Raw genomic sequence first — 27,361 nt, 5'->3', positions numbered from 1 at the left:
TATCTCACCCGCTCGCATGAGATGGACAGTATGCTTCGCGGAAAATACGATTTTGAAATAACTATAGAAGATCCGAACCATTTATCGTGTAAGACCCACTGCGAAAACACGTTTTCCGTAAAAGTAGATAGGTCCAAAATGAAAATGGCCACACGTTCATGAAAAAGTGTGGATATTAACAAAACGGCACCAATATTCTATTCTCTACGGCTTATAACTCATGAATGGACATACTTAAACTCTAGTCTCTCGGAAACGAACGGCGTCGATCTGTCATAAATATGACTCGGGAAACGTGACAGGTGGCTTCAAAATGACGCGAGCGAATACACAGGGCAATTGACGGTCGAACTAGGACTCGCAGTCCACCATTTGGTCTGCCCCATGTGAACGAAAAAGCAAGAAAGATATGCTCTTTTCCTCTTCCTTCTCTTCTACCAGATTCCTCCAATACCAATTCACCCTCTATTCTGATTCCGATCCCTTCTTCCTTTTTCGCTTTGAATTTGCGTTAATCCGACCGTTGGATACATCGGCCACAGTTTGATATAGGTGGATCTGATCGAGCGAGCAGTGGCGCTGGCGGATGGCGCTTTTCAGGCGGCTGTTCTATCGGAAGCCGCCGGATCGGCTTCTGGAGATCGCCGAGAGAGTTTACGGTACCACTCTCTCTCTCTCTCTCGCTCGCTCGCTCTCTCTCTCTCTCTCTCTCTCTCTCTCTCTCTCTGTATTTGAACCTTTAGATCTGGAATTGTCATGAGCTGAAGATTTCTATCGAGTCTTTGAAGATTTTCCGATCTTAATTGCCACCTGTTTTCTCATCTCCTTTTGACGTCTTTTGAATATATATTTTTTTAAGGTTGAATATTGTGATCTTTTATTGAAAAGAACTTTGAAATCTCGGAAGTTTCCTTCTCAAATCAAGATTTCACTATTTGATGTATGAGTTTTCCTTTCACCAGACCTTTGAAGTGTCATTCCTTAATGTTTCTTTTTCTTCTTTAATTCTCTGTGGGTGGAATTGTTGAACATTTTGATCTCTGTAAGGAATGTAAGTAGAAATTTCATCACATTTGAAGGGAAATCTGTTCTGTCCTTGACAAAATATTGGAGCAGAACATGTCCATAATTTATTTCCAAGAATTATTGAAATGCCACTGCATTTTCCTTCTTTTTTCTGTGTGCAATTTTGTTGATGATTTTGTACCCTGTTAGAGAAGTCGACTTACACACACACACACACACACACACACACACACACACTGTTCTCAGAATCTTTTACGCATGGGAATTATGAAAATTAGGGGTGGCATTCTCTTTCTGTGTTTTCATCTGTTAATTTCCAGGAAAGGAATTTCTTTACTATCACAGTCACAGATCTGGAAAACCATAAACTTTTCGGAACATTTAAGCAGTTTGCTAAGCCCAGACAAATGTATAACCCTGACCATCCACATTCTATCATGTATCCCAACACTGCACACATGTGAAGATCCGATTGGTCCGTCAGGTGGACCACACTGTGTGGATGTTCTTCATTAGAATTTAGGCCGGTTCAGCCTTTAGGTGGGCCTGAAAAGAAGGATAATTAGAAACTTCATGCCGTATCTATCCATTTGTTTCATAAGCAGATTGCACCAGTGGCTTGCCTAATGGGCCACTGGGTCTTGTGAATGTGTGGCATATTGGCATATGTGCTAGCATGTAGATGGGCAGGGCATACACACATGTGGACTTAGCAAGCCTTGAAGATTTGTAAACACATTCCTTATCTGCGACTGTGGCTAAAACTGAAATCAAATATAAACTTCCCTGCATGTCATAAAGCGACTGCTGAGGACTCAATTAATTTGAAGCATCAATAACATAACTCCAACTAAGACAGCCACGGGAACAGTACTTGACCGAGAGAAACTATCACTACTCGAATCAAAGCACTGAGAAATGCATATATTGCACATATTCATTACGTATAGGAAAGGAAAAATAAATCGATAGTTCTCTTTGTATTTTCGAGAAGTTCCATGGTACCTTTGGTGGCGGGAATAACCACAGTGGTAATTCTTTTTTTAGATTCAAGGCATTGGGAGAGTTGAGATGCTTGTGGGAAGATCATATTTTTGGTAGAAGTTTCTGTTATTTTCCTTCTGTTTTAATGATAATGCCCTCTGTTCTATTGAGAATTTCCTCACATTAGTGCTTAGTGTGATCTTTACTTTTGCTTCACCAATTGTGCTTGTTACAAATTTTCATTGGAGAACTGGAGTTCTTGATGATTTTTTCTTAGTACTGCAGACATTTTCCTTTTATGGGCTTCTACAAATCAAGAGAATAGGTTTTATTGTTGTTGTTGTTGTTATCGTACCTTTGCTAAGCCCATACAAGTCAGCTAATGCACTTTCCATCACATATGCCAACATGGCATGCAATATCCAAGCCATGCATAAGAGGGGTACCACCACACACACACACACACACACACACACACACACACACACATATATATATATTCTTTATCTGAAGAATCAGGTCGTTCAACTGGTTAAGTTGGCCACAATTAACTTAACAAATGTACAATTGTGAAAAATTCAGCTAAGTTTTCTAATCTGTAGACTTATTTCTAATTTCATGGGTCACCTACGGAATGGACAACTTGGTGGATGGAGGAGTTTGGGCCACTAACATATACACAGTGAGGTCCACCTGATGGATGGCTTGGATATTTCACCTGTCTGCCACATTGACATATCTGTTGGTGTGTGCATTAGCTGATTTGCATGCGTGTGGGCTTAGGAAGGCTCTATTGTTTTGTTGTTGTTGTTGTTATTATTGTTGTGAGGTTTGCTAGTGCCACTCCAGAGTCGGCCTGTTTCTTGTGGATGTCATCTGATCAGTCATGTTAGGTGACCGTTAAACTATCAGTTAGGAGACATGTGCATGAAACCGATAGTGTTCCGGCTTGAGCTTTTGGCAATGTCTACATGATGAATCCCAACTAACATGCAGCTTGGATGTGCTACACACTTGCCAGGTCTGGAACGTGTATCTGTTTGTAGAAGCACGTGTGGGGATATCAAATCTCCTTTCATAACATCATCATTATTATCATAATTGTGTCATCATCGTTGCTGCTGCCGCTGAGAACAGCAATTGATGATTTTTTGTTCCTAGTTAGTAGTTTACACAGTTTGCTGTTTTGAGGATTACATGATAGAAAATAGAGAGCCTCTGTTGTTGTTGTTGTTATTGTTGTTGTTAGACTTGCTAACTCCACTCGCACACCAGATGCTCCTCTGCACAAAGATGCATGTGTCAGCCTGTCATTCATGTAGGACATTGAGCAGTCATGTACAGGAACCTGATAGTTTTCTGGCCAGAGTTTTTGGCCAAGTGATTTACACGATGGGTCCCATCTATTATGCTGCTCTGATGTGTTGCGCACTTGCCAAGTCGGCTCATATTCCTGTGCATAGCTACATGTGGGGGTATCAATTATTTGTCACCGTCATCGTGGTCGTCGTCGTTGTTGTCATCATCATCATCAATTTTGTTGCTGTTCTGCTGAGAACTGCAATTCATGATTTCTTCCTGCTTGATGGTTCACACAATTCACTGTTTTGTGGATTACATGGTATCAAATAGAAAGCCTTTTGCTGCTACGTTTTCTAACTTTTGTTTGTTGGTGCAGTATTCGACTGTTGTTTCTCCACAGATGTTTTGGAAGAAGAAGAATACAAGGATTATTTGGATGGTATTGTAGCACAGCTACAGGACCACTTCCCTGATGCCTCTTTCATGGTATTCAACTTCAGAGAAGGAGAGAGGAGGAGCCAAATTACAGACATACTGTCTCAGTATGATATGACTGTCATGGACTATCCCCGACAATATGAGGGCTGTCCTTTGCTCCCGCTTGAGATGATCCACCACTTCTTGCGGTCGAGCGAGAGCTGGTTATCATTGGAAGGGCAGCAGAATGTGTTACTAATGCATTGCGAGAGAGGAGGGTGGCCTGTTCTTGCATTTATGCTCGCTGGTCTTCTATTATACAGAAAACAGTACACTGGGGAGCAGAAGACTCTGGAAATGGTATATAAGCAAGCTCCTAGGGAACTCCTCCATCTTCTTTCTCCTTTGAATCCACAACCTTCCCAGTTGAGATATCTCCAATACATTTCTAGAAGAAGCGGTGGGCTAGAATGGCCTCCATCTGATACTCCATTGAGGTTGGATTGCCTCAGTCTAAGAGCCCTTCCCATGTTTGATGGAGAAGCAAGTTGCAGGCCCATCGTCCGTGTTTATGGTCAGGACCCTTCAAATGCGACCAACAGGGGTTCCAAGGTTCTGTTTTCAACACCAAAGACAAAGAAACATGTTCGACGATACAGACAGGTAATTTTGAATGCTCATGTCATGAAACTTGAAAAATGTTACTGCTCTACATCTTAAGAATCTTGAAGTGAAATGTAACTGCAGGCAGATTGCGTGCCAGTGAAAATTGATGTGGATTGCCATGTTCAAGGGGACGTAGTAGTCGAGTGCATCCATTTGGACGAGGATCTGAAGCGTGAGGAGATGATGTTCAGGGTTATGTTTAACACGGCATTTATCCGATCACATATTTTGACCCTCAGTCGTGAGGATATTGATGTTTTGTGGAATGCCAAAGATCAGTATCCAAAGGACTTCATAGCAGAGGTAGGTGATTGTTCAACTTGTCTTGGAAGTGTCTTTCCTCAGATAATGGGAGTTGAAAGCATACTCATCTTTGAATCAGGTACTCTTTTCGGACCCTCATGCTATTGCATCTGATATGACCACAGAAGTGGAATCAGAAGATGGGGATGCAATGGAAGACGCTCCAGCGGAGGAGTTTTTTGAGGTGGAGGAGATCTTTAGCAATGCGGATTCTCAGGATGGGAAGGGGGATTCTGACCCCTTCATTGGTGAAAAAACAGATATATTGGATGAAGTGAATCACATATTAGAAGCCAAAACCATACAAGATGACGTGGACTATAAATTAGAAGTCAGTGATCATAAACATGATGAGGAAAGATGGGATACAGAGAATATTGTCCCCCAAAAGATTTCAGACCCCAAAGTTGAAAATCAGAGGACAGGACCTGGTGTCCGTGGACAGAAACCTGAGAAATTACTGCCACCTGCACCAAAGAAACAACCAACTTTAAATGCAAAACCAGTCTCAGATCCAGCTTTTGCCAACCAAAAGATTAAACAACAAGAATCTCAAGGCAGCCAGGTGAAGCCAACAAAACCAAAGACTGTATCTCGGTGGATACCTCCAAACAAAGGACCTTGTGTGGATTCCATGCATGTATCTTCTCACCCTCCATCAAGATATAATAGCGCCCCAGCTGCTCTAGCCATTTGTGCATGTTCACAAGATAATGATGCAGGTGAAACTCCAGGGCCATCTCCTGCTGCTGCAGTTCCTGCCTTTTCACTCCTAACGAAGCCACCATTTCCATCTCATGCAGTACCCCCACCACTTCCACCAGAATCATTGCCGCCTGTGCAATCAGAACCCAATCCTTGTTCTCTACCACCAACATCACAGGCACCTCCACCTCCTCTGTCGCCTCCAAAAAGAGCGGTACTGCCTCCACCGCCGCCGCCACCACCTCCTCCACGAGCATTGCCCCCTCCCCCTCCTCCTCCTCCCCCCCCACCACCACCACCGCGAGCAACAACTCCTTCCCCTCCATTACCACCATCTTCTGTTCATCCAACCATTGCATTACATTCTAACATGTTAAGTAGCTCACCTATTCCATCCATTCGACCTGCTCCAGTCCGTCCATGTCCCTCCTTTAGTACTACATTGTATGATTCTTGTATCCAAACCCCGATTCCACCTCCACCTCCTCCACCACCTCCACCTTTACGCACAGGAGGAACACTTCAGGTCTCTCCTCCTCCCCCACCACTCATGCAATCAAGAGCATCTCCCCCTCCTCCTCCTCCTCCTCCTCCAATGTGGAATGTGTTTGGATCAATTGCCCCTATTCCCCCACCTCCGCCTCTCTTGCACTTGGGAGGAACATCTCAAGGACCTCCCCCTCCACCTCCCCCTCCGCCTCCCCCTCGCTTGGGAGTAACACCTCATGGTCCTCCCCCTCCCCCTCCCCCTCCCCCTCGCTTGGGAATGACACCTCAAGGTCCTCCCCCTCCCCCTCCTCCTCCTCCTTCTCCTCCCCCTAGGCAGAATTCTATTGGATTAGTAGCCCCTCCTCAAGGTCCTGGCTCAGTGGCACCTCCCCCGCCGCCACCTCCTCCCATAGCTACATCAACCACATTGAAATATGGAGTTGGAAGCCCTCCACCCCCACCACCGCCTCCTATGCGTGGAGCTCCACCCCCTCCACCTCCTCCTATACATGGAACTCCACCCCCACCACCTCCTCCTATGCGTGGAGGTCCCCCTCCACCACCCCCACCCATGCGTGGAGGTCCCCCTCCACCACCCCCACCCATACGTGGAGCTCCACCTCCTCCTCCACCTCCTTCTGGAACACGCGTTCCTGTTCCTCCAGCTGTGCCTAGGGCTTCAGGCGGTGCGGTACCTCCACCTCCATCTTCACATTCCTTAGTTGGGGGAAGAGGACGAGGGATTCCACGTCCATCAGGCCCAGGTTATCAAGGATCATTTGCTTCAACACCACGAAGATCATCATTGAAGCCACTACACTGGGTGAAGGTAACAAGGGCAGTGCAAGGAAGCTTATGGGCAGAATTACAGAAATTCGACGAACCTCCAAAGTATTATTCCTATCATTTACTCATTTCCCATTTCCTAACTTCTTGGTTAATGATTTTTAGGTGTCAGGATTACCATTAATTAGACTTCCAAGGAACATATGTTTCTCTGTTTCTAGAAATTTGTTCTTTATGCATATAAGGAGTTTCAGTATATGGTAGACATTTGGAATCTGAACGCATTTTAACTATATCTCCAACCCGATTAGTTCTGATTGTGAATTACGGTTACAACTCCTGTTTCATAGTTGATGAATTTCTATTTATGATAGTGTAGTTGGATTTCAGTTTTTGTTTTTAGTTCTTTCCCTCATCAATGCTATTCTCATTTATTATATTATCAACCTTTGCATGCTAGCACTTCAGAATTTGACGTATCAGAACTTGAGAGTCTCTTCTCTACCGTAGTCCCGAAATCGAATGATAGTGCTGGAGGTAAATCAGGAGGGCGCCGCAAATCTGTTGGATCTAAAACAGATAAAGTCCACTTAGTAAGTCACTTAAACTGGAGCATGAGAAATTTTGTTTCAATCTCAGAAATGCTAGGTTAATTGTTTATCATGACTCGTGAGCATTCCTTGTGGTAATAGATGCTTTCCTTGTAGTTGTCAAATGGATGGTTAGAAGTAAAATAGTGAGTGGTCTTAATTCCAAGGGCAAGATCAGGTGGTAAATCTTATGTTCTTAATGTAAGTTTTAGGCTGTTTTCTATCCAAAGTTGCTCAATGATTTGGATGGTTTGGATTGGTATAAAACTATGCCATCTGTACAGTTGAAGTATCACCACCATTTTTAAAGTGGTGGTGAACTATCATAGGATAGCTCGTCATAAGACACCCAATTTTATGACTCACTTCACCACCCCTCTCCCACTATTTGGCATTGGCATACTGTTTCTCTCTACATGTGTTTTTTTTGGGAACAGTGTTTCTCTATACTTGTGTGCTCCACTTGTCATCTCCATTAGTTGAATGCCATCTCCACATGAACTATCATAGCATTGTAGCATATGCAAATAGTGTAAGTCCTTGGTAGCGTATGCTTCAATGCATGTAGCGTTTGTTACATATGGCGTATCGAGTAGCGTACGCTACGTGAAAACACTAAATTTTTTTTTTTTCCTTCCTTACTGGTTCAACACATGTTTGAAGACGGTGGTGACTCATCCTCGTCACATGCGACACCACAATACAACAATCCAGACCAGCCAAATTGTTGGTCGTATTGTGGATGGGGCATGTCTCTATAAACACACCCATCGCACAGTCATAATCATCTGTATATGGGCATGCAAATATACAATTGGAGAGTTAACAAATGCTCCCCTTATAAAACTAATGGTTTCGAAAGAGGGTTTTCAAAGCCTTACAATTCCAATGCAAATACCCCTCCAGCCCCAAAAAATTCATCGATTCGAATTTCCTATTCATACCACAATTTGATAAGAGATTTCAGGAGTTTGTTTGGTTTTGTGAGAGGATCCTTTGGCTAAAATTTGGTGGGCATTGGAGCCCAAACTAAGGAGAAATCAAGATTCTCCCATTTCATGTCTGTACGGTTGTCGATCTTTAGATTTTCATTTTCGGTTGATTTAAAGCTAAAAATATGTTTCTAAATCTTAATTCAATTAATTATTTCAAAAAATTAATTATTTTTATTTTTGGGTATATGTTGACTTTTTTTTTTTTGCTCTTTGGGAAGCCGATTCCATGCAACGTTGTAGAACATGAGACTATTTTTATTATTTTGTTTGTTTTTGATACTTTCATTTAGACATTAACTAAGGTTGCCCTCTTAGAAACTTGTTTATGTGATTGATTTGGCCTGCCTGCATATAACTTGTTTGAACATGCTTTTACTTGAAAATTGAAATATTTTTTCCCATGCCTTTTTCTTTACATTTTTTATTATTTTAATTTTTAAAAAAAAGTATCATGTAGCTTATGCTACATGTCTATAAAGGGCTGAATGCTACACTATACGCTGCATGCTATGTGAAACACTGGTTGAATGTAATTACCATTGTTGTGTTGAATGCCTCAACAATTTATTTTTTTACTGGGAGAAGTGATAAAAAGAAGGAAATGCAAACTGTTATTGGAGAAGGACACAGGCGGCCAAAACCCCAACTAGAAAGCCAAATCCAGAAACCTACAAAAATTACCATGAGAAGGCATATCACAAGGCCAGCTGAACAACTATTAACTCATCACAAGGCCAGCTGAACAACTATTAACTCATCTCAAGGCCAGGTGAACAACTATTAATGCGCCCTTGTGGAATCTACATCAAATATCACAGAGGAACCAAAACACTAGGCGTCGAGCTTTCATATTTTTTAATGTAATTCAGCATCTGTTTCAAACTAGTCGTCACTGGGTATTCATATTTTATTGTTGATGCCCCAAAATAGGTGAGTTTTAGTGATGCAGGGCATGGAAATTAAATATGATATGCAAGATGTCAAGCTTAGATCATACTAATGCAGAAACAATAACATAATAATTCCACATCTCACGCAAAAGCTCAAACATTCAATTAGGGGAATCTATGCAGATCCAGGCCTATACATGTTAGGGCTGGGTGAATAAAAATTATGAACTAAACAATACTCGGTGATAAGAAATAGTCATCTACACATGCATAACAATCAGTCCCTAATCTAAGGAATTCACTAATTTCAAATCAAGGAACTCTAGGGTGAGAAAAGAGATAGAAATATGGGATTTAGGGTTATCTAGGGTTAGGGTTTATAAAATTAGGGATGAAAAGAGGAAAACAAGAGAAAAACCTGACCCAGAAATAGTTCCCGCGTGTAGACGCTGCCCCGAGGTTGATGCACGTGCGTAGATGGGCTGGCCGCACGTGCGATGAAGGCCTGCCTTTCCAAATCGGCTACTTGGTCGGGGTTGCAAAACCTTCAAATCTCACGTCGATCCGGGCTATGGTCTGGGCATGATGCTCCATCGAAGTTTCAGCCCTCCCGCAGGACCAGATTCTGAAAATTGGCTATGGAGGGATGAACAACTGCAAAACAAACGGATTGGGCGCGAAGATGGTTATAGGAAGGATGAAATAAGATGGAGGGGTGGATGGGGATAAACGTGGCTTCGCACCACGGTAGTTAACCCTTCGAAAAGGGAGGGTTTCACACCCACTTTAATTTTTCCGCAACTCAGAAACTCAAAGAGCAGAAAAACCACTCAGGAATTTTTATTCAACTTCAATGAATCAAAAGAACTACAAGGGGTGCCTATTTATAGGGAAAACCCTATACTTAAAAACTCACGCCATGTGCGCAACCTATTACTTGGCGATGAAGTAAACTAAAATAAAAACCAAACAAAGAAATCTAAAGCGTTGATGATGTTCTAAATAATAACAATAAGCAAAACCTAAAATATGAAATCAATCTGATTAGTGGGCCATGATCATGAAATCCCATGATGGGCATTTCTTGACTATCGGGCCCACTCTTTTGAATCAAAACTTCGTCTTCTAACTAGGAGGCCCTCCCTGGACGTCGTCATCGATTTAGATCGCCAGTGGGGCCCTCCTTTTGATGTACATGCACAAGGGGTGGCGTGCGTGCGCATGTGCGTGTGATGTCCCCATCAATTCTCCCCAGCTGCGAAGATTTCGCCATTAGCGAAATAAAACTTCTGAACCGCTCTAGGATGTCAGGATCAAGTCTCTGAAGCTTCTCTTCAGTGAGCCACATGCTGTCTGAAGCTGGGCGTGACTTCCATTTAACCAGGTACTTCTGAAACCCGTTGTCCGACGTTGAAACTATCTGATGGTCCAGGATATCCTCTATTTCCTCTCTGGGTGTGTAAAGACTAGGTATGAGAGGTAGAGACTGAGAAGAAAGGTCAGGAAGAGTAGGTATGGGAGGTAGAGATTGGAAAAATGGGTTGGGAAGGGTAGGTATAGGAGGTAAAGGCTGAGAAAATGGTTGGGACGGGTAGATATGAGAGATAGAGGTTAGGAAAATACGTTGGGAATGGTAGGTATGGGAGGTAGAGGCTGAGAAAATGGGTCGGGGCGGGTAAGTATAGGACGTAGAGGCTGGAAGATGGGTTGGGAGGGGGCCATGGATCAAGAGAAAGGTCTAGGGAATCAGAATGGTTAGGTGAAAGGCTGGACAATGTATCAATGGCCCTTTGAAATGCAACTAGATCCTCCACATTGAATGCGAAACTAATTCCCATGGAGGGTGGAAGATTTGCCACGTACGTATTGATATCGTTTCGTTTTATAATTTTGAAGGGTCCAATGCTACGCGCATGTAACTTACGAACGGTCCCCGAAGGATACCGGTCGGGCCTGATGCGGACCATCACAAAGTCCCTTACATTGAATTCCTTGAAACATTTATGTTGGTCTGTAGAAAATTTGTAACGTTCATTACTAGTAGTGAGTTTCTGCCTGATTTCTTGATGTCATGAATGAATGTTATGCATAAAAGAATCTGCAGACTCTGACGGCCTATGGGACAGTGACATAGGGACAATATCAATAGGTTTCTCAGGTTTATAACCAGTAACGACTTCATAAGGATTTAGACCTGTGGACTTATCGACAGAACTATTAAACGCAAACTTGGCTGTAGGTATTACGGTGTCCCATGTTCTGGTGTGCTCTATATCCCTCTTAGGGGGAGACTCATCTGGTAGATCATCAGGAACAACATCACGTAACTCATCCACTACCGGAATGGCCTCAGTGGGTAACTCTATACTAGCCTCTGGTGCACTCTCTCTAGCCACAAGGCCGCATATATTGTACCCTTCAAAATAATGGTCTTGATGTCTCTCATGGGGTGGGGGTACGGGTGCACGCCCATGACCGATTCCTTGGCTACCTCCATTCATTGGTCTATCCTCCTGGCCACCTGCTTGAGATTGACCATCTTCCTTAATGGTGGGTTTTGTCCTGAGAGAGGCCTCTATTTGGTCAAGGCGTTGATCTATGTTTTGTTCCAAGCACTTACCCTAAGACTCAATCTGCTGGAACAACTTGTTTAGTGACTCTAGTAGTTGTTCCATGTTTAGTGTAGGGTGCAAGCTAAAACCATGACCCGTACGTGTGGGCATACACTTGCTAACTCTACCTAAGGACTTTCTAGGATGACTATATGTAACTAAATAAGACTAAATGATCCTATGAGACTCTATATGAGGGAACTATGTAGTGTTACTAAAATCCAGTAATATAGTTGACAAAAAAGGACTATGGACTCCTAAAAGCTACACGTGATGGACTGGATGCATGAAGGACTCAAATATCCTAACCCTAAACAAGTAATGTATTCCCCTATGAGAACCCTAAGCTTTGATACCAAATTTGATGCAGGACATGAAAATTAAATATGATATGCAAGATGTCAGAGTTAAATCATACTAATTCAGAAACAATAACATAATAATTCCACATCCCACACAAAAGCTCAAACATTCAATTAGGGGAATCTATACGGATCCAGGCCTATACATGTTAGGGCTAGATCAATAAAAATTATGAACTAAACAATACTCGGTGATAAGAAATAGCCATTCACACATGCATAGCAATCAGTCTCTAATCCAAGGAATTCACCAATTTCAAATCAAGGAACCTTAGGGTGAGAAAAGAGATAGAAATAGGGGATTTAGGGCAATCTAGGGTTAGGGTTTATAAAATTAGGGATGAAAAGAGGAAAACAAGAGAAAAACCTGACCAGAAATAGCTCCCGCGTGCAGACGGTACCCCGGGGCTGACGCCGGATGGGTTGGTCGCACGTGTGATGAAGGCTCGCCTTCCCAAATCGGCTTCTTGGCCCTGGTCGGCGAGGCTGGGGTTGCAAAACCTCCAAATCTTACGTCGATCCGGGCTATGGTCTGGGTGTGGTGCTCTGTCGAAGTTTCAGCCCTCCTGCAGGGCCAGATTCTGAAAACTGGCTGTGGAGGGATGAACAACTGCAAAACAAACGAATTGGGCGCGAAGATGGTTATGGGAAGGATGAAATAAGATGGAAGAGTGGATGGGGATAAACGTGGCTTCGCACCATGGTAGTTAACCCTTCGAAAAGGGATGGCTTCGCACCCACTTTAATTTTTCTACAACTCAGAAACTCAGAAGGCAGAAAAACCACGCAGGAATTTTTATTCAACTTCAATGAATCAAAAAAATTACAAGGGGTGCCTATTTATAGGGAAAACCATATACCCAAAAACTCACGCCATGTGCGCAACCTATTACTTGGCGATGAAGTAAACTAAAATAAAACCAAACAAAGAAATATAAAGCGTTCATGATGTTGTAAATAATAACAATAAGCAAAACCTAAAATATGAAATCAATCCGACTAGTGGGCCATGATCATGAGATCCCATGATGGGCGTTTCTTGACTATCGGGCCTACTCTTTTGAATTAAAACTTCGTCTTCTAACTAGGAAGCCTTCCTTAGACGTTGTCATCGATATGGTCATTGATCCAGATCGACAGTGGGGCCCTCCTTTTGGCGTACGTGCTCAGGGGGCAGCGTGCGTGCGCGTGATGTCCCCATCATTTAGTTGATCCATTCATTTTCTTTAACAGGAAGAATGAAATGTTGTATTCAGAGATTTTTGTTTTTGTTTTTTTTTTTTCACAAGAATGCACATTCTAATTAGAATGTTTAGAGCAAAGTGCACGTGGATTGTTGGCAAATGGAACTAGAAATCTCTACCCTTTTAGTTGGCTAATTCAACTGTTTCCACGCTGAGGTCCATCGTTAAACACTCAAAATGCTTATTTGCTACTTCATTCTTTATGACTACTGTCAAATGCTCAGCACTTTGATGTTATAAATTATAATAAAATCTGATGGATGTTGATTTATTTCACAAATGGTTATCAAAGCATGTGAAAATTGCGCAATTATGTTTTCTTTTAGTTCTAGGCAATGTACTAAGCCTTACTGTTTATTTGCCTCATCATCATTTCACCTTTTCATATATTCACCAATGTTTCATTTATGAAGGTTTGGTCATTTTAATCTCTGTAGATTGAACTGAGACGAGCCAATAATGTGGAAATTATGCTCACGAAAGTTAAGATGCCTCTTTCAGATATGATGGTAAGCTAGTCCTGGTTTAGATTTATGTGCTTGCATGTTTCTTCCCACATATATATAATGTGAGTGCATGCGTGTGGGTGTGACATATAATATGTGTATGCGTGTGTTATAGCTCTTATGAATGCCAGGAATGGTTTCTTTAAGAAATGAAAAGCGATTATTATCATTTCCTTTATGCTATTCACTGCAATAGGACTTTAACTTTCATTTCTTCAGCTTCATTTGTTCACTTGCTCCTCTTATTATTTCATCTTTTGCATTGGAGCTAATACATAATCTGAAGGTGTGTGAGTTTTAATTGAATACGTAAGACTTTCATACATTCCTGAAGTGGTTTGTGTCCAATAGTTCGTATTTGCTATGAGGTGCAAGGAATTAACTGTATTTGGTTTGTTGAGTGAGCTTCTTTGTGTTCTAACTTTGCATTGTACAGTAGTTTTCAGATGTATTATGTACGTAATTACAGAATCATAGAAGTGGACAGAGATGTGTACCTTTGAGATCTTCCCAAGCTGTTACATATATTTTTTTGGTACTAAATATGCGTTATATGAAGTCATGTAGTTATTATTTTGATATGAAATATCTATGAGTCTAATATGTAGTTCCTCTGTTCATTTTTTTGTTCATTGTTGGATGCATCCAACATTGAAAGGTTGATTCACCATATTTGTCAAGTAATAAAACTGCAGGAGTTGTAAAGAGGAAATGTTGGCTGATTGAGGATTGTCTGCAAGTGGAAGTCATTGAGCACTGGTTCTGTTATAATTAGCTGCTACTAAATGTTCTTGTATGTTCACCATATAATGGATCCAAGAAATATTGCACTAGAATGATATTTCAGCTAAACTAGAAAGCTTGTTATCCAAGCAATTCACCTTTTCCCTTGCATGCACTGGCAAATTTCTCAGTTTTTAGGGTTTTCATATTTAGTTAGGAACACTGCCTGGTAATGATATGTGAGCTGGTCCTAGCTTGGGTGAAGGAATGTTGGTGTTTGCTAGGCAGCTGTTTTTTTTTCCAAGTGATCCTGACCATTCTTATTTTGGAAAGTAACACGCCACAATGTATGAACCAGTTGTGCTAGAAAGTTGTGGTGGAAAGGTGGCAAGAGTGTGCTAGGGCATTCCCTAGAAGTGACACCTTGCAACAAGTTCGTTTGTGGTGGAAAGTGGGCAAGGGTTCTCACAGTAGAGTAGACAATTGTGGGTAAAGATGCAAGTCCAGATGCGGGACATTTATCCTGGCAATTGGAATGCTGCAATTTGTCTGGTAAGAGAATGGCATTAGTGGGAGAAAGTGGAGAGGAGCAAAAGCCAAGTAGATCCATGATGGCTACATGCTGATATGGTTGGGGAAGGATAACACTAGGGGTGGGTGATTGGCTTGTGGTAATTAAAATATTTTAGGTGAGGGAATTACTAAGATTGTTATTGCCTATGCACCTCAAGTAGGACCACTGTTCAGAGTATCGGAATTGTGACATGTATTGATGACCAGGGATATGGAAACATTTATTTGCTATTATTAGTGTACACAGTAACTGGTGCACCTGTGGTGTACCTTTAGTTTTCTGGATTAGGTTTAGCTCTCCTAATCAGACCATGATTATCATCTCTTAAAGACACCTATTGCTTTTGTCAAGCTGCTACTTGGTGCTAATCTTGAGGGCCTATGAGAAGAAGAAAGATGAGAGAGAGAGAGAGAGAGAGAGAGAGAGAGAGAGAGAGTCACTTATCCATCATCGTTATAATCTTTCTTTCTTCCTCTTCTCTGCTCTTTTTTCCTTCCCATTTCCTTGATTTTGAAGTCGATCAAAGTTTGTTCTTTCTTCTTTTCTTTGTAAGATAGTGAAAGTGAGATAATCCTCCATCACCATCCTACAAATGCAAGTATAATGCATCATTGACCCAAATTGGAAGGAATTTTCCACCGATATCATATCTAGGAGGCATTACATATCTCTAATTGCACCTCCACTAGGAATCATCTTCTAACCAGGTCTTCTTGTCTGGAACTATCCACTATCATCAAAATCATCGTCGGACCCCTGTTACGACACCAAATCTGAGTCAGTAGGCTCTTTAGACCACCAAATCTGACTAAGACCCCTTCATCGCTGAAATACAACGCTGGAAGCTCTATTATCACTGAAAGTGCTAGATCCGTCCCAAAAACCTCGCTAGACCACCAGTTCTTCTCAAGGAGTAGTGCATTCCCTTTGGTTCTCGTCAAAAATCACTTCAGTGTCATCATCCGTCATTGGAATCTTCTCCAGACTTCTATTCCATCGCCAAAACTGCACTGGGACCTCTCCAGGTGTCAAATCTCGTTAGAAACCCCTCTAGGGCTGTTGGAAGTCACTAGCAATCAATCCAAGGCTACTAGATCTCGCCGAAAACCTCTCCAAGGCTGCCATAAATTGTCGAAAATAAGTCTAAGGCTACTAGATCTTGCCGCAAGTGCCCTGTGGACCACCTATTGGAGTTTGATTCGGAGCTCGGATCACATCCAGATCCCTGGATCATTCATTACTTCAAGATCTATTAAGTAGGACTCATGTCGATTATGCTCTCTGGACCTCCAGCAGACATTGAGAGGTTATTTGAGTTATCATTATTTTTCATCTTCATCACGTTTCTTTAAATGGGAGAAAATAAACAAGCCATATTCCATGTGGACATATGGATATCCCTAGTGCTACTATAACTTCAATAAATATTTGGAGTGGTCCCAAGTAGCTCAAATGTATATTGGAGCATGGAAAAGACTAGGATAAATTATGGGAACCAAGAAACAGCCCAATTAGGATGATTCCACCTATTATAAATAAGAGAGCGAAAACTAGCTTGTGATATCTTGGTTGTTAAATTCAATACAATCCAATATTTGTCATGGTCTTTGTCTCCTGAAAACGACAAAAGATGTATGGGATAAAGTAGCCAAAATGTACTCCCATTAGGAAGACTTGGCCCACCTTTATCAACTCCACATAAAAATTAATAATCTCGGAGATGGAACCGTAGATGAATATTTTGCCAGCTTGAACAAAAAATGGAGGAATTGGATAACTATCAAATAACTATTCTAGAATTGGAAGATCTGAAACATGAAATACAACAACTATGTACGTGCAAATTTCTTATTGGTTTATGATCTGATTTCAAGCCTCAACCAAGGTATTCCGTAACGGTAACATTGGCCGTAGCGGTCACCGTCATTACCTTTACAATACGGGCTGTAATGGCCGTTATGACCCCTATAACGACTATTACGGTCTCTCTTCTCTCTTTCTCTCTCTCTCTCTCTTTATTTTTTTTATTTTTTAAGGTGAGAAACACACACACACGCACAATACGACCCCACGCATGTAGGGGTTCTTGAACGCTTGGCCTCAAATATGAGACAGTGTCTACCACTGAGCCAAGAGGAGACCCTAGTACGACTTTTTTTTTTTTTTAAATTTTATTTTTAAATAAATAAATTGAAGAAAAAAAAAGGCCGAAAAACCTGCATTGGCCCCGTAATGGATTGTTATGGAGCCGTTATAGCTTTTACCGGGGTTGTTATGAGCCATTACGGGGACTATAACGGCTGTTATGGTCATTTTTTTCCATAACGGCTGTTGTGGCCTTTTGATGTAGGACCGATGCATGAATTACGTAACATGTGAGATCAAATAGCCGAATTAAGATATTTAACAAAAAAAACATAAACATAATAATCATCACAAATATCATGAAAATCAAAAGAAAACTATGCATAATCCTAGCCTAGGCTACCAACATCGTAACTCAAGATCATTAAATAAAAAGAAACTAGGATCTAGTAGATGCAAGGACATCCAATTAGCATAGGGTATAGTCTATTTCAAAATAGGAAACCTAATACAACCTCGGGTGAAAATTATGGTTTGAGTAATTTTGGGAAAGTAGGAAAATTAGGAATTTTAGGTTTAGGGTTAGGGTTTGGATTGTGGATGGTATGAGAAAGTTGGGTTTAAGAGAAGACAAAGATTTGTGATGGGAAAATTAAGAGTCTGAAGGAAATACCTAGATGGGGAAGAAAAGAGAAGATGGTGTGAGGATAGATTGAGACCTCGTACCTCCGTTGATGAAGATTAGCTTCGCACCAATTTTCCTTCCAAATCGCATGAAGATGGGATAAGAAAGCAAGTACTTTTTTTATTTATTTATTTATTTTTATTTTTTTTTTTAATCACAAAATTCAATTGGAGAGAGGTCACACAGCCCCCTCTTTTTTTAGATCTAAAAAGTTTCAAAAATACAAAAATCCCCGTCTTGTGAACTTTAACGAAAATAGCTCTAGTCTAAATAAAATCAACTAAAACACTCATAATGTGTCCAAATATAAAAGTTTTAAAAACTAAATCCTAAAATATAGTAAAGTCTAAAACTGATGTGGACAATCAACGATCAATGACCCGATCATTTGATCCATGCGATCCAATGGCCCGATCGTCGCGTCCCTTCGACCCAACGGTTTGGATTACTCCATAAGGCAGCCCATGTGCATCTTCCCAGTGTGGGGTCTTCTAGATGCTCGCACATGCACATGGGGCAACATGATCATGGGTACTGGCCTAGTCACAGGGAAATCGGCGTGGCCCACCTTCTCCTCTGATACGTACGTAAGGGTTTATGTGACGTGATGTCCTCATCACCTTTATGACCCCGTAACGTGTAACAGTTGCCACCATTACCTTTACATAACGGCCTCTATGGCCTTATGGCCCCGTTACAGCCGTTACAACGCACCCAACACATGGATTCTTAGGAGAGAATCCCTTCATACCCTCGGATCTGTATATGACTACATACACAATTACACATAGAGGCCAGGTGACGAAATGTTTCCCACGTCGTTTTACTAGAACGGTTTGCCTTAACTACAAACTCAAAAAATAATGAGGGGAAGGAACTGGACAAAGAAACATGGACAAAAAAAACTCTGATGCACTCACTGCGGCAAAAGACGACATTTAAAGGAAGTTGTAAATCGTAATTGGTCTCTACATCAATTGGATGTTAAAAAATCATTTTTTCATTGCGATCTTCATAAAGAAACCTATATGGCCCTTCCTCCCTGTTTTCAGCCTTTGGGGGGGGGGGGAATGGATTGGCAAAGTTTTTCATATTTGGAAAGCTTTGTACGACCTTAAATAGTCTCCTCGAGCTTGGTAATATAATTTCCAAAATTGGATTTAAAGGAGCACTTTCGATCACTCTGTGGTTGTAAAACATATGGATGGAAACTCAATAATTCTCATTGTATATATTGATGATATTATTTTAATTGGCACAAGAATAACTAAAATAAAGAATATCAAGAAATTCATGGCCTTATCATTCATGATGAAAGATTTATGGATATTGAAGTACTTCCTTGGAATTGAAGTGGCTCAGCTCAAAATATGGAATATTCTTATCCCAACATAAGTATGTATTTGATCTTCTAACTGAGATAGGTTTACTTGATGCTCACCCTGTGGACATACCTATTGAAGTAAATCATAAGTTACATGAGAGGCAGTCATACATAATTGATAATCTGGGCATGTGTCGCTGATTAGTAGGTTGTCTAATTTATCTTAGCTTTACTCATCTAGACATCTCTTATGCTTTACTCGTTTAGACATCTCTTATGCTATTGGAATAGTAAGTCAGGTTATGCAACGACCTTGTTAGCACCATCTTGAAGTGGTCTATCGAATCTTTCGTTACTTAAAAAGTTGCTCTTGGTCGTGGTCTTCTCTACTCAAACCATTCATTTGAACATTAGTTGTTTTTACAATGCTAATTGGGCTGGCTCCTTCGATCGATGCTGAACTAAAGGGTATTGCACATTCGTAGGAGGAAATTTAGTTGGAAAAGTAGGAAGCAATCCGTCGTCGAGTACCGTGCGATGGCCCATGCAGCTTGTGAACTACTATGGGTGAAAGCCATTCTTTAAGACACAAGATTCATAACATCTTCTCCAATTCCAATTCATTGCGATAATCAAGCGGCCATCCATATTGCATCCAACCCGGTCTTCCATGAACGCACAAAGCACATTGAAGTTGGCTACCACTTCATTCGGGAAAAATTAGCCACCAAGATCTTATTTACGCCGTTCGTTCATTCAAAAGATCAGTTAGCTAATGTCTTCACCAAAGCCACATCAATAGTACGCCTCAAGACCATCAATATCAAGCTCGGCATGAATGATATCCATGCGCTTGCTCGAGGGGGAGTGTTAGTGTACATAGTCACTGGTGCACCTGCAGTGTACCTTTAATTTTTCAGATTAGGCTTAGCTTCCTTAATTACACCATGACCATGATTGTTTTCTCTTAAAGACTCTTATTGCTTTCAATCTTCTCTTCTTGTGAATGTAAATAGCTGTAAGTAAAGGATTCAGGAGAGGGAGATTAAGCAAAGATCTCTCCCTTCTCCTACATTCCCGTCTCTCTTCTTTCATTCTTATTCGATTTTCAGCTATTGTTGGTATTATTGTTGACAAGGTATGCCATATTGGTTTGAGTGGGCATATCGGTGCCTACTGAAGCTAGTATGTGTATCGGCCGATATGGGGGTGTAACGGTCATCATGCCTCCCATAACGAGCTTTTTTCCTAAAAAAATTTTGAAAAAATTCCAACTATTTAAAGGATTCCAAATACGTAATTCTTTTCTTTTGTTTTGACCATGTTTAGGATGGTGTAACTATCTACCCTTGAGAATGCTATCTCGGGCTATCTAATGATTTCATGAACACAACATGCTGAAATTGATCGCTGATTGGCCTGAAATTCATGCAAGCTACGACACTCATCCCACTGATGCACATATATAAGCATTTAATAATATCATTCCCCCCAGGTAATTTTAAGAAAAAAATAAATTAAAATTCTAATGGATAATGTTAAAAAGAGAAGTTCTCAAGTCAAACTAGTTGGACCACAAGCTACGGTCCGCCCAACAAATAAGTTCATGTGAAATCCAACCTTTCTAATAGCTTTGCCCCCAAATGAGGGCACTTGGTGCAAAAATAATTCATATCTACTAATTAGGTGGGTCATATACCATGGACAAATTTCTAGCCATCGATAAATAGCAAAAACTACAAGTGTGGTCCACTTGATAAGTGGATATGCCCGAATTTGGCAAAACGTGCTCCTCCTGATGGGGCAAACCTAATGGATGGAGTGGATTTCTCACAATCACAATAGGTTGGAAGTAATCCAGAGCTAGACCGTAACTTATAGTCCAACCAATTGGATCGATTTTTACTTTTAAACACATGGTTAAAAAGCAGCCATGTATTCAGTTAGAAGAAGAAGGGGAGAGAGAGAGAGAGAGAGAGAGAGAGAGAGAGAGAGAGAGAGAGAGAGAGCAACAAGGTATTATGTATCAGTAACGATGGCCGTAACGGTCACAACCGTTACCGAAACGGGTATTGGTCGTGATGGCCAATATGGGGGGAGGCATAACAACTGTTACGCCCTCAGTAACGGTTTCAAAAAATCCAGAATAATGTAAATATTCTAAATATGTATTCAAAATTATTATTTTTTTAAACATGTTTACAGTACGTAATGGTCCACTCTTTAGTGAGAGTGTTGTATCGGGCTATCTGGTGAATTTATGAACATGGTTATGTGTCTCTAATGTTTACATATCACAATCAATGATTAAAAATAGAAATCAGAAAAGACATAAATACCTCGTTTTTTATTTTTTGAAAAAATGGCCCCTAGAGCTTCGACTCGCCCCAAGTGGTCATTTTTCGACCGTTTGTTGAATTTATGAACTTCACAATCAACATTCCCAGCTTAGGTCATATTGTCTCCATGTTTTAGATTTTCTTACACAACCTCACCTTGTGACTTTTCACCACTACACGTTTTTTTCTCTCTTCCATGGGCCACTATCTCATGGCTACAATGAGAATTCCTCTATAAACTTGATTTGCTAAGCCAACCACAAATAGGTGGGACAAGGCTACAATGACAATGACCGGTGTAGTTAAAGGCATGCCAGGTGTGTTCACATGAGATATTATTCTTGATTTCTTCTTCTATTAGTGTTTTAAACACTAAATTGGACATCTTGAAAGCGATATGAGCCTCCATTTGTGTTGTACAAGAGATTGAAGACGAATTGGGGATTTTGGGGGAGCTGAAAATTTTAGTTTAGGGGCTGTTTGGATTCGTGGAAAGTGTAGGAAAGGAAATAGTGTTTTTGGGAAACTGTGGGAAAGGAAAAAATTTCTTTCGCTGTTTGTTTTTCAATGAGATTTTCTACATATTTGAGGCCTAATTTCAAATTTGCTGCTTGGCAAAACAAACATTTTCTTGGGAAAAATTTGTTGGTAGTTATTGGCATGTGCTGGACTAGCACATGTGATCCATGTGGGACGCTTAAAGATGGACAACAGGACGTGTGTCATATGCGGCAAATGTGGGGTTTTTGAAGCTAAATCGTGGGACATTTGGGGTGCTTGCAAGGTATTAAAAAATAGTTATGTAATGGCTGATAACGGTGGTAATTGTTACACATTATGCGGTTGTAACGGTCGTTATGGAAAAATGGCTCGTGATGGCCTCATAACGGCTAGTTACGGGGCTCTTAAGTCTAAGTGGTTGGACGTCAAACCACTGTGAAAGTTGATGAGTAATTAATGTTAATAAATATCGGCAGGGAAGGAAAAGGGTTGGCCAGCTAGGGTGGACCCCTCCATGGTGTTTATGTGAAACTACCTCGACCACCATATGCGTCACCCCATGTTAGGCTTAGAACCTAAAAATCAGCCCCATCTGTGATTATGGTGGACCACACAATTAGAAGCAATGTATAGGGCAAGCTCACCCTCCAAACGGTTTACCTTGGCATGACCCACATGAATCACTAATGGGCCTATTTTTGGGCCCTAGACTAAATTTTAACGTGGCATAATGGTTGGAGTGGATTCAATATAATAATCATGACATGCCCTGTAAAAATAAAGGGTGGACGTCTCTCTCCAAACTGTTTTCATTGTTATGGCCCACCTGAAGTATGGATTAGCCTGATTTTTTTGGGTCTAGGCCTACCATGGGATTACACATCTAAGAGTCAGAGTGGATCTCACATGCACATCATGGTGGGCCCTTTTACCTGTTCTTACAATAGCATTTATTGCATACTGGCACGACCAGTTACTCGCTAATTAATGGTGCTCTATGGACCCCATCATGATGTATGTGCTTTATCCACGCCGTTCGTCCTTTCTGCTGGCTCATTTCAGGGCATGAGACCAAAAATGAGGAGGATCCAAATCTTAGGTGGAGTACACCACAGGAAAAGTGGTGATTAAATGCCCACCATTAAAAAGTTCTTGGGAGCGACAAAAGTTTTGGATCAAGTTTATATTTGTGTTTTCCCTTCATCTAGGTCTGTGTCCTAATCAGCAAGTTGGATGGCAAGTAAACACTAGAGTGGGCCCGAGGAAGTTTTTAATGATGCACATTCAGTCACTGTTATTTTCCTTTGGTGTGGTACGCCTGAGATTTGGACATGCCTCATTTTTTGGCCCATGCCCTAAAATAGTGATTCAAAATGGATGGACAACGTGGATAAAACAAATACATCATTGTGGGGCCCACAAACCACTGTTTAGTAGCGAGGCACGTATTAGTATACAATTTATGTTCGCCAACAAAGGGGTCGCTTGGATGGGGTGGACCAACCATGACATGTTTCCCAAATCCGCTCCAACCACTGGACGCATGGTGAAATTTCAGGCTTAGGGATTGAAAACCAGGCCCATTAGTGATTCAGGTGGATCACACGATTGGATATAGTGTACAAGGCAACGCCCACCCTTCAAAATGTTTCCTTTCGTATGGCTCACATGAATTAATAATGGTCTTGATTTTCTAGCCCATGTCTAAATTTTGGTGTGCCATCTAATGGTTTGAGTGTATTTCATATAATCATCACAGTGGGTCCTGTAGAAAATCAATAGTGGACATCTCTCTCCTAACTGTTTCCTTTGGTGTGGCCGACCTAATAACTTGAGTTTTTGGCCTTGGGCCTAATGTGGGATGACACATGTAATGGTTGGAGTGGATTTCATGTAAACATCATGGTGGGCCATGTTATAAATCAAGGGTGGGTGTTCCCCTCCCAACTGTTTCCCTTGGTATGGCCCACCTGAATCACAGATAGAGTTGGTTTTCGAGCCCTAGGCCTAAAAATTTCATCACGTACCTAATGGTTGAAGTGGATTTGGAAGACATATCAGTGGGGTCCGTCCAATCAAGCCGACCCTTTGTTGGCACGAGAAGATGTTTACAGTAATAGATGTTGTTTCTTGAAACAGGTGCAAGATGGGACATCCACCCTAGACTTTTGACGGGGCCCACCTTGTTGTGTATATGAGTTCTGTTTCAACCAATAAAGGTGTAATCCCATGGAAGGCCCAAATTCAAAAATTTAGGTTGATTTGTAATTCAGGTGGGCCACAACAATGAAAACAGTTCAGAGAGAGACATCCGCCCTTGATTTTTACATGCCCATCGTGATTATTATCTTAAATCCACCCTAACCACTAGATGCCACACCCAAAATTAAGTCTAAGAGCCCAAAAATTAGGCCAATTAGTGATTCATGTGGGTCATACCAAGGGAAACTGTTTGGAGAGTGAGCTTTGTCATGTATACTACTTCTAATTGTGTGGTCCACTGTTGAGATGTGGAACCACATCTGGATAGGCCCGCTCGACCGGTCGAGGGTTCGCTCGACTCAAAGTCTAGCGAGCTACAATTTTTGGTGTCCAAAGTGCTTGACCAGTCGAGGCCCATGCTCGACCGGTCGAGGAGCCTGCTCAACCAGTCGAGGTTACGCAGATTTGTTTTGTGGATTTGATGTGGACTGCGTAAATTTGAGGCAATTTCGCAAGAGTACGGAAGGCAAGTTGCCTAAACTATAAAATACAGGTCCTAGGGTTATTCTAGGAGATGAAAAAAAAGGGTTTTCTAAGCTAGGTTAAGAGTTATCTCTGTGCATGGGAGCATCAAGAGGCTAGTATATTGCTTGTAATCTCATTTTCTTCATAGTGGAAGTTTGCACCTGTGGTTTTTTACCCTTGTTGGGTTTTTCCGTGTATATTCTGTCTTGTGATTTGTTTGGTATGATTTGATTTTATCTCTAGATTATATTTCTTCTTGTTTATCGTTTGTGGGTGAGACCGGAGGTTGGATCTTGGTTCACTAGCGTTGTTGGTGTGCTACACAACAACTAGTATCAGAGCTATTGGTTTAGTTCAAGTGGGAGTGATGACGGAAGAAGGGAAGACTAAAATTGAGAAGTTTGATAGTTCAAACTTTGCCTTCTGGAAGATGTAGATGGAGGATTATCTATATCAGGACTTCTATATTCCTCTAGGAGGAAAAGAGAAGAAACCAGAGAAGATAACAGATGATGAATGGTCTTTATTGGATCGGAAGGCTTTAGGAACAATCCGACTCTCTTTGTCTAAGAGCGTCGCCTTCAATATATCTAAGGGGAAGACCACAAAAGAATTAATGGAAGCCTTAACTGCGATGTATGAGAAACCCTCAGCGTCTAACAAGGTTCATCTTATGAAACAGCTATTCAACATGAAGATGTCAGATGGTGGGAGCATGGTTGAACATCTAAACGAGTTCAATACAGTCATGAGCCTATTGAAATCCGTTGGTATTGTTTTTGAGAATGAGGTCAGGCCATTATTGATCTTGTCCAATTTGCCAGACAGTTGGGATGGTTTGGTGATTGCTGTGAGCAATTCTTCAGGGTCGACAAAGCTGAAATTCGATGATGTGGCCGGTCTAATTCTCAGCGAAGAATCTAGAAGAAAGGCATCAGGAGTTTCAGGGGATTTAGGGAATGCTCTAAACGTAGAAGGAAGAGGAAGATCGCTGAACAAAGGAGGCAATAAACACGGATATTCTAAGTCGAGGAAGTCTAAAGGACCGAAAGACAAAGACGGGTGTTGGCATAGCGGGAAGAAGGGGCACATGAAACGTGATTGCAGGGCGCTTAAGAAATAAGAAGGAAGCTCTTAAGGTGGGAATGATTCAGTGAATCTATCTGAGGAGAGTGACACAAAGGCGTTGATCTTGTCTCTTGATGCGATGAATGAGTCTTGGGTCATAGACTCGGGTGCTTAGTTTCATGCCACTTAGTGTAAGGAAGTTCTGTGTGATTATGTGTCAGGTGACTTCGAGAGAGTCTACCTGGGTGATGATGAGCCGTGCAGTATTGTTGGAAAGGGAGACGTTCATATAAATCAGAAAGATAGAACGATTTTGAAATTGAAGGATGTCAGACATGTACCGAGTTTGAAAAGGAATTTGATCTCAGAGGGGCAGTTGGCCGATACTGGATATGTGACGACATTCACTAGTGATTCCTGGAGGATCACAAAAGGTGCCTTGGTGATATCTCGAGGCAAGAAGGAAGGTACTTTGTACGTGACTTTAGGATCGTATAGTTCACTCACAGTCGCATCAACTGGAGTGAATGGGCAGTTATGGCATTAGAGGTTGGGACATATGAGTGAGAAATAGATGAAAGTGTTATTGTCAAAAGGGAAGCTACCAGGGCTAAAGTCTATTGACTTGGAATTCTGTGAGGACTGTGTATGGCAAGTAGAAGAGGGTAAGTTTCAAGAAAACAAGACGCGCTTCAAAGACACATCTGTTAGAGCTTGTACACACTGATGTGTGGGGATCGACACATGTATCATTTCTTGTTGGTTCACGTTATTTTGTTTCCTTTATTGATGATGTTAATAGAAAATTGTGGGTATATTTCTTAAAACAAAAGTCTGATGTATTTGATGTATTTAAGAAGTGGAAAGTAATGGTAGAAAACGAGACAGGTAAAACAGTAAAGTGTCTCAGATAAGATAATGAGGGAGAGTACTGTGATAACAGTTTTGAGGAGTATTGTGCAACAATGGAATCAAACATTAGAAAACGATTCCAGGGACACTGCAACAAAATGGTGTGGCTGAGCGCATTAACAGGATCATCCTTGAGCGCGCCAGGAGCATGAGGTTACATGCAGGGTTGCCCAAGACATTTTGGGAAGATGCTGTGAATATTGCCACATGTCTCATCAATAGAAGTCCCTCAGCACCATTGGATGGTGGGCTACCAGAAGAAACGTGGACTGGGAAAGAAGTGAACCTTGCACATCTCAAAGTGTTTGGTTGCACTTCATATGTTCACATGGATGCAGAGCACAGAAACAAACTGGATGCGAAGTCCAAGAGGTATACGTTTATAGGCTACGGGTAGCATGATTTTGCCTACCGTTTTTGGGATACAGAAAACAGAAAAATCATCAGAAGTAAAGACATAGTCTTTAATGAAAAGGTCATGCATAAGGACAATGTGCAGTAAAATAAGGCTGATGATAAGGAATTTGTAGAGTTGGAAGAGTTACC

General features: G+C 41.3%; 1 protein-coding gene across 10 annotated transcripts in view; it reads left to right on the top strand.

The window, feature by feature from the left end:
- The first annotated feature begins 347 nt into the window (after positions 1-347).
- LOC131229900 (formin-like protein 20) overlaps positions 348-27,361 on the top strand; it is an 85,960-nt gene continuing 58,946 nt past the window's right edge. For 2 of the 10 annotated variants that reach the window (XM_058225971.1, XM_058225970.1), the window contains exons 1-6: positions 354-659; positions 3,689-4,392; positions 4,477-4,698; positions 4,778-6,783; positions 7,139-7,271; positions 13,809-13,880. In XM_058225971.1, coding sequence (XP_058081954.1) covers positions 587-659; positions 3,689-4,392; positions 4,477-4,698; positions 4,778-6,783; positions 7,139-7,271; positions 13,809-13,880 — 3,210 coding nt within the window. In that variant the 5' untranslated portion in view covers positions 354-586. Of the gene's footprint in view, positions 660-3,688; positions 4,393-4,476; positions 4,699-4,777; positions 6,784-7,138; positions 7,272-13,784; positions 13,881-27,361 lie in introns of those variants that run through there. The other 8 variants (XM_058225969.1, XM_058225967.1, XM_058225968.1 and 5 more) reach the window with 7 other exon arrangements.

Source organism: Magnolia sinica, chromosome 16, assembly GCF_029962835.1.
Source record: "Magnolia sinica isolate HGM2019 chromosome 16, MsV1, whole genome shotgun sequence".
Taxonomy (NCBI): Eukaryota; Viridiplantae; Streptophyta; class Magnoliopsida; order Magnoliales; family Magnoliaceae; genus Magnolia; species Magnolia sinica.
Note: the sequence above shows the minus strand (reverse complement) of the source record. Positions and strands in the feature narration are given on the sequence as shown.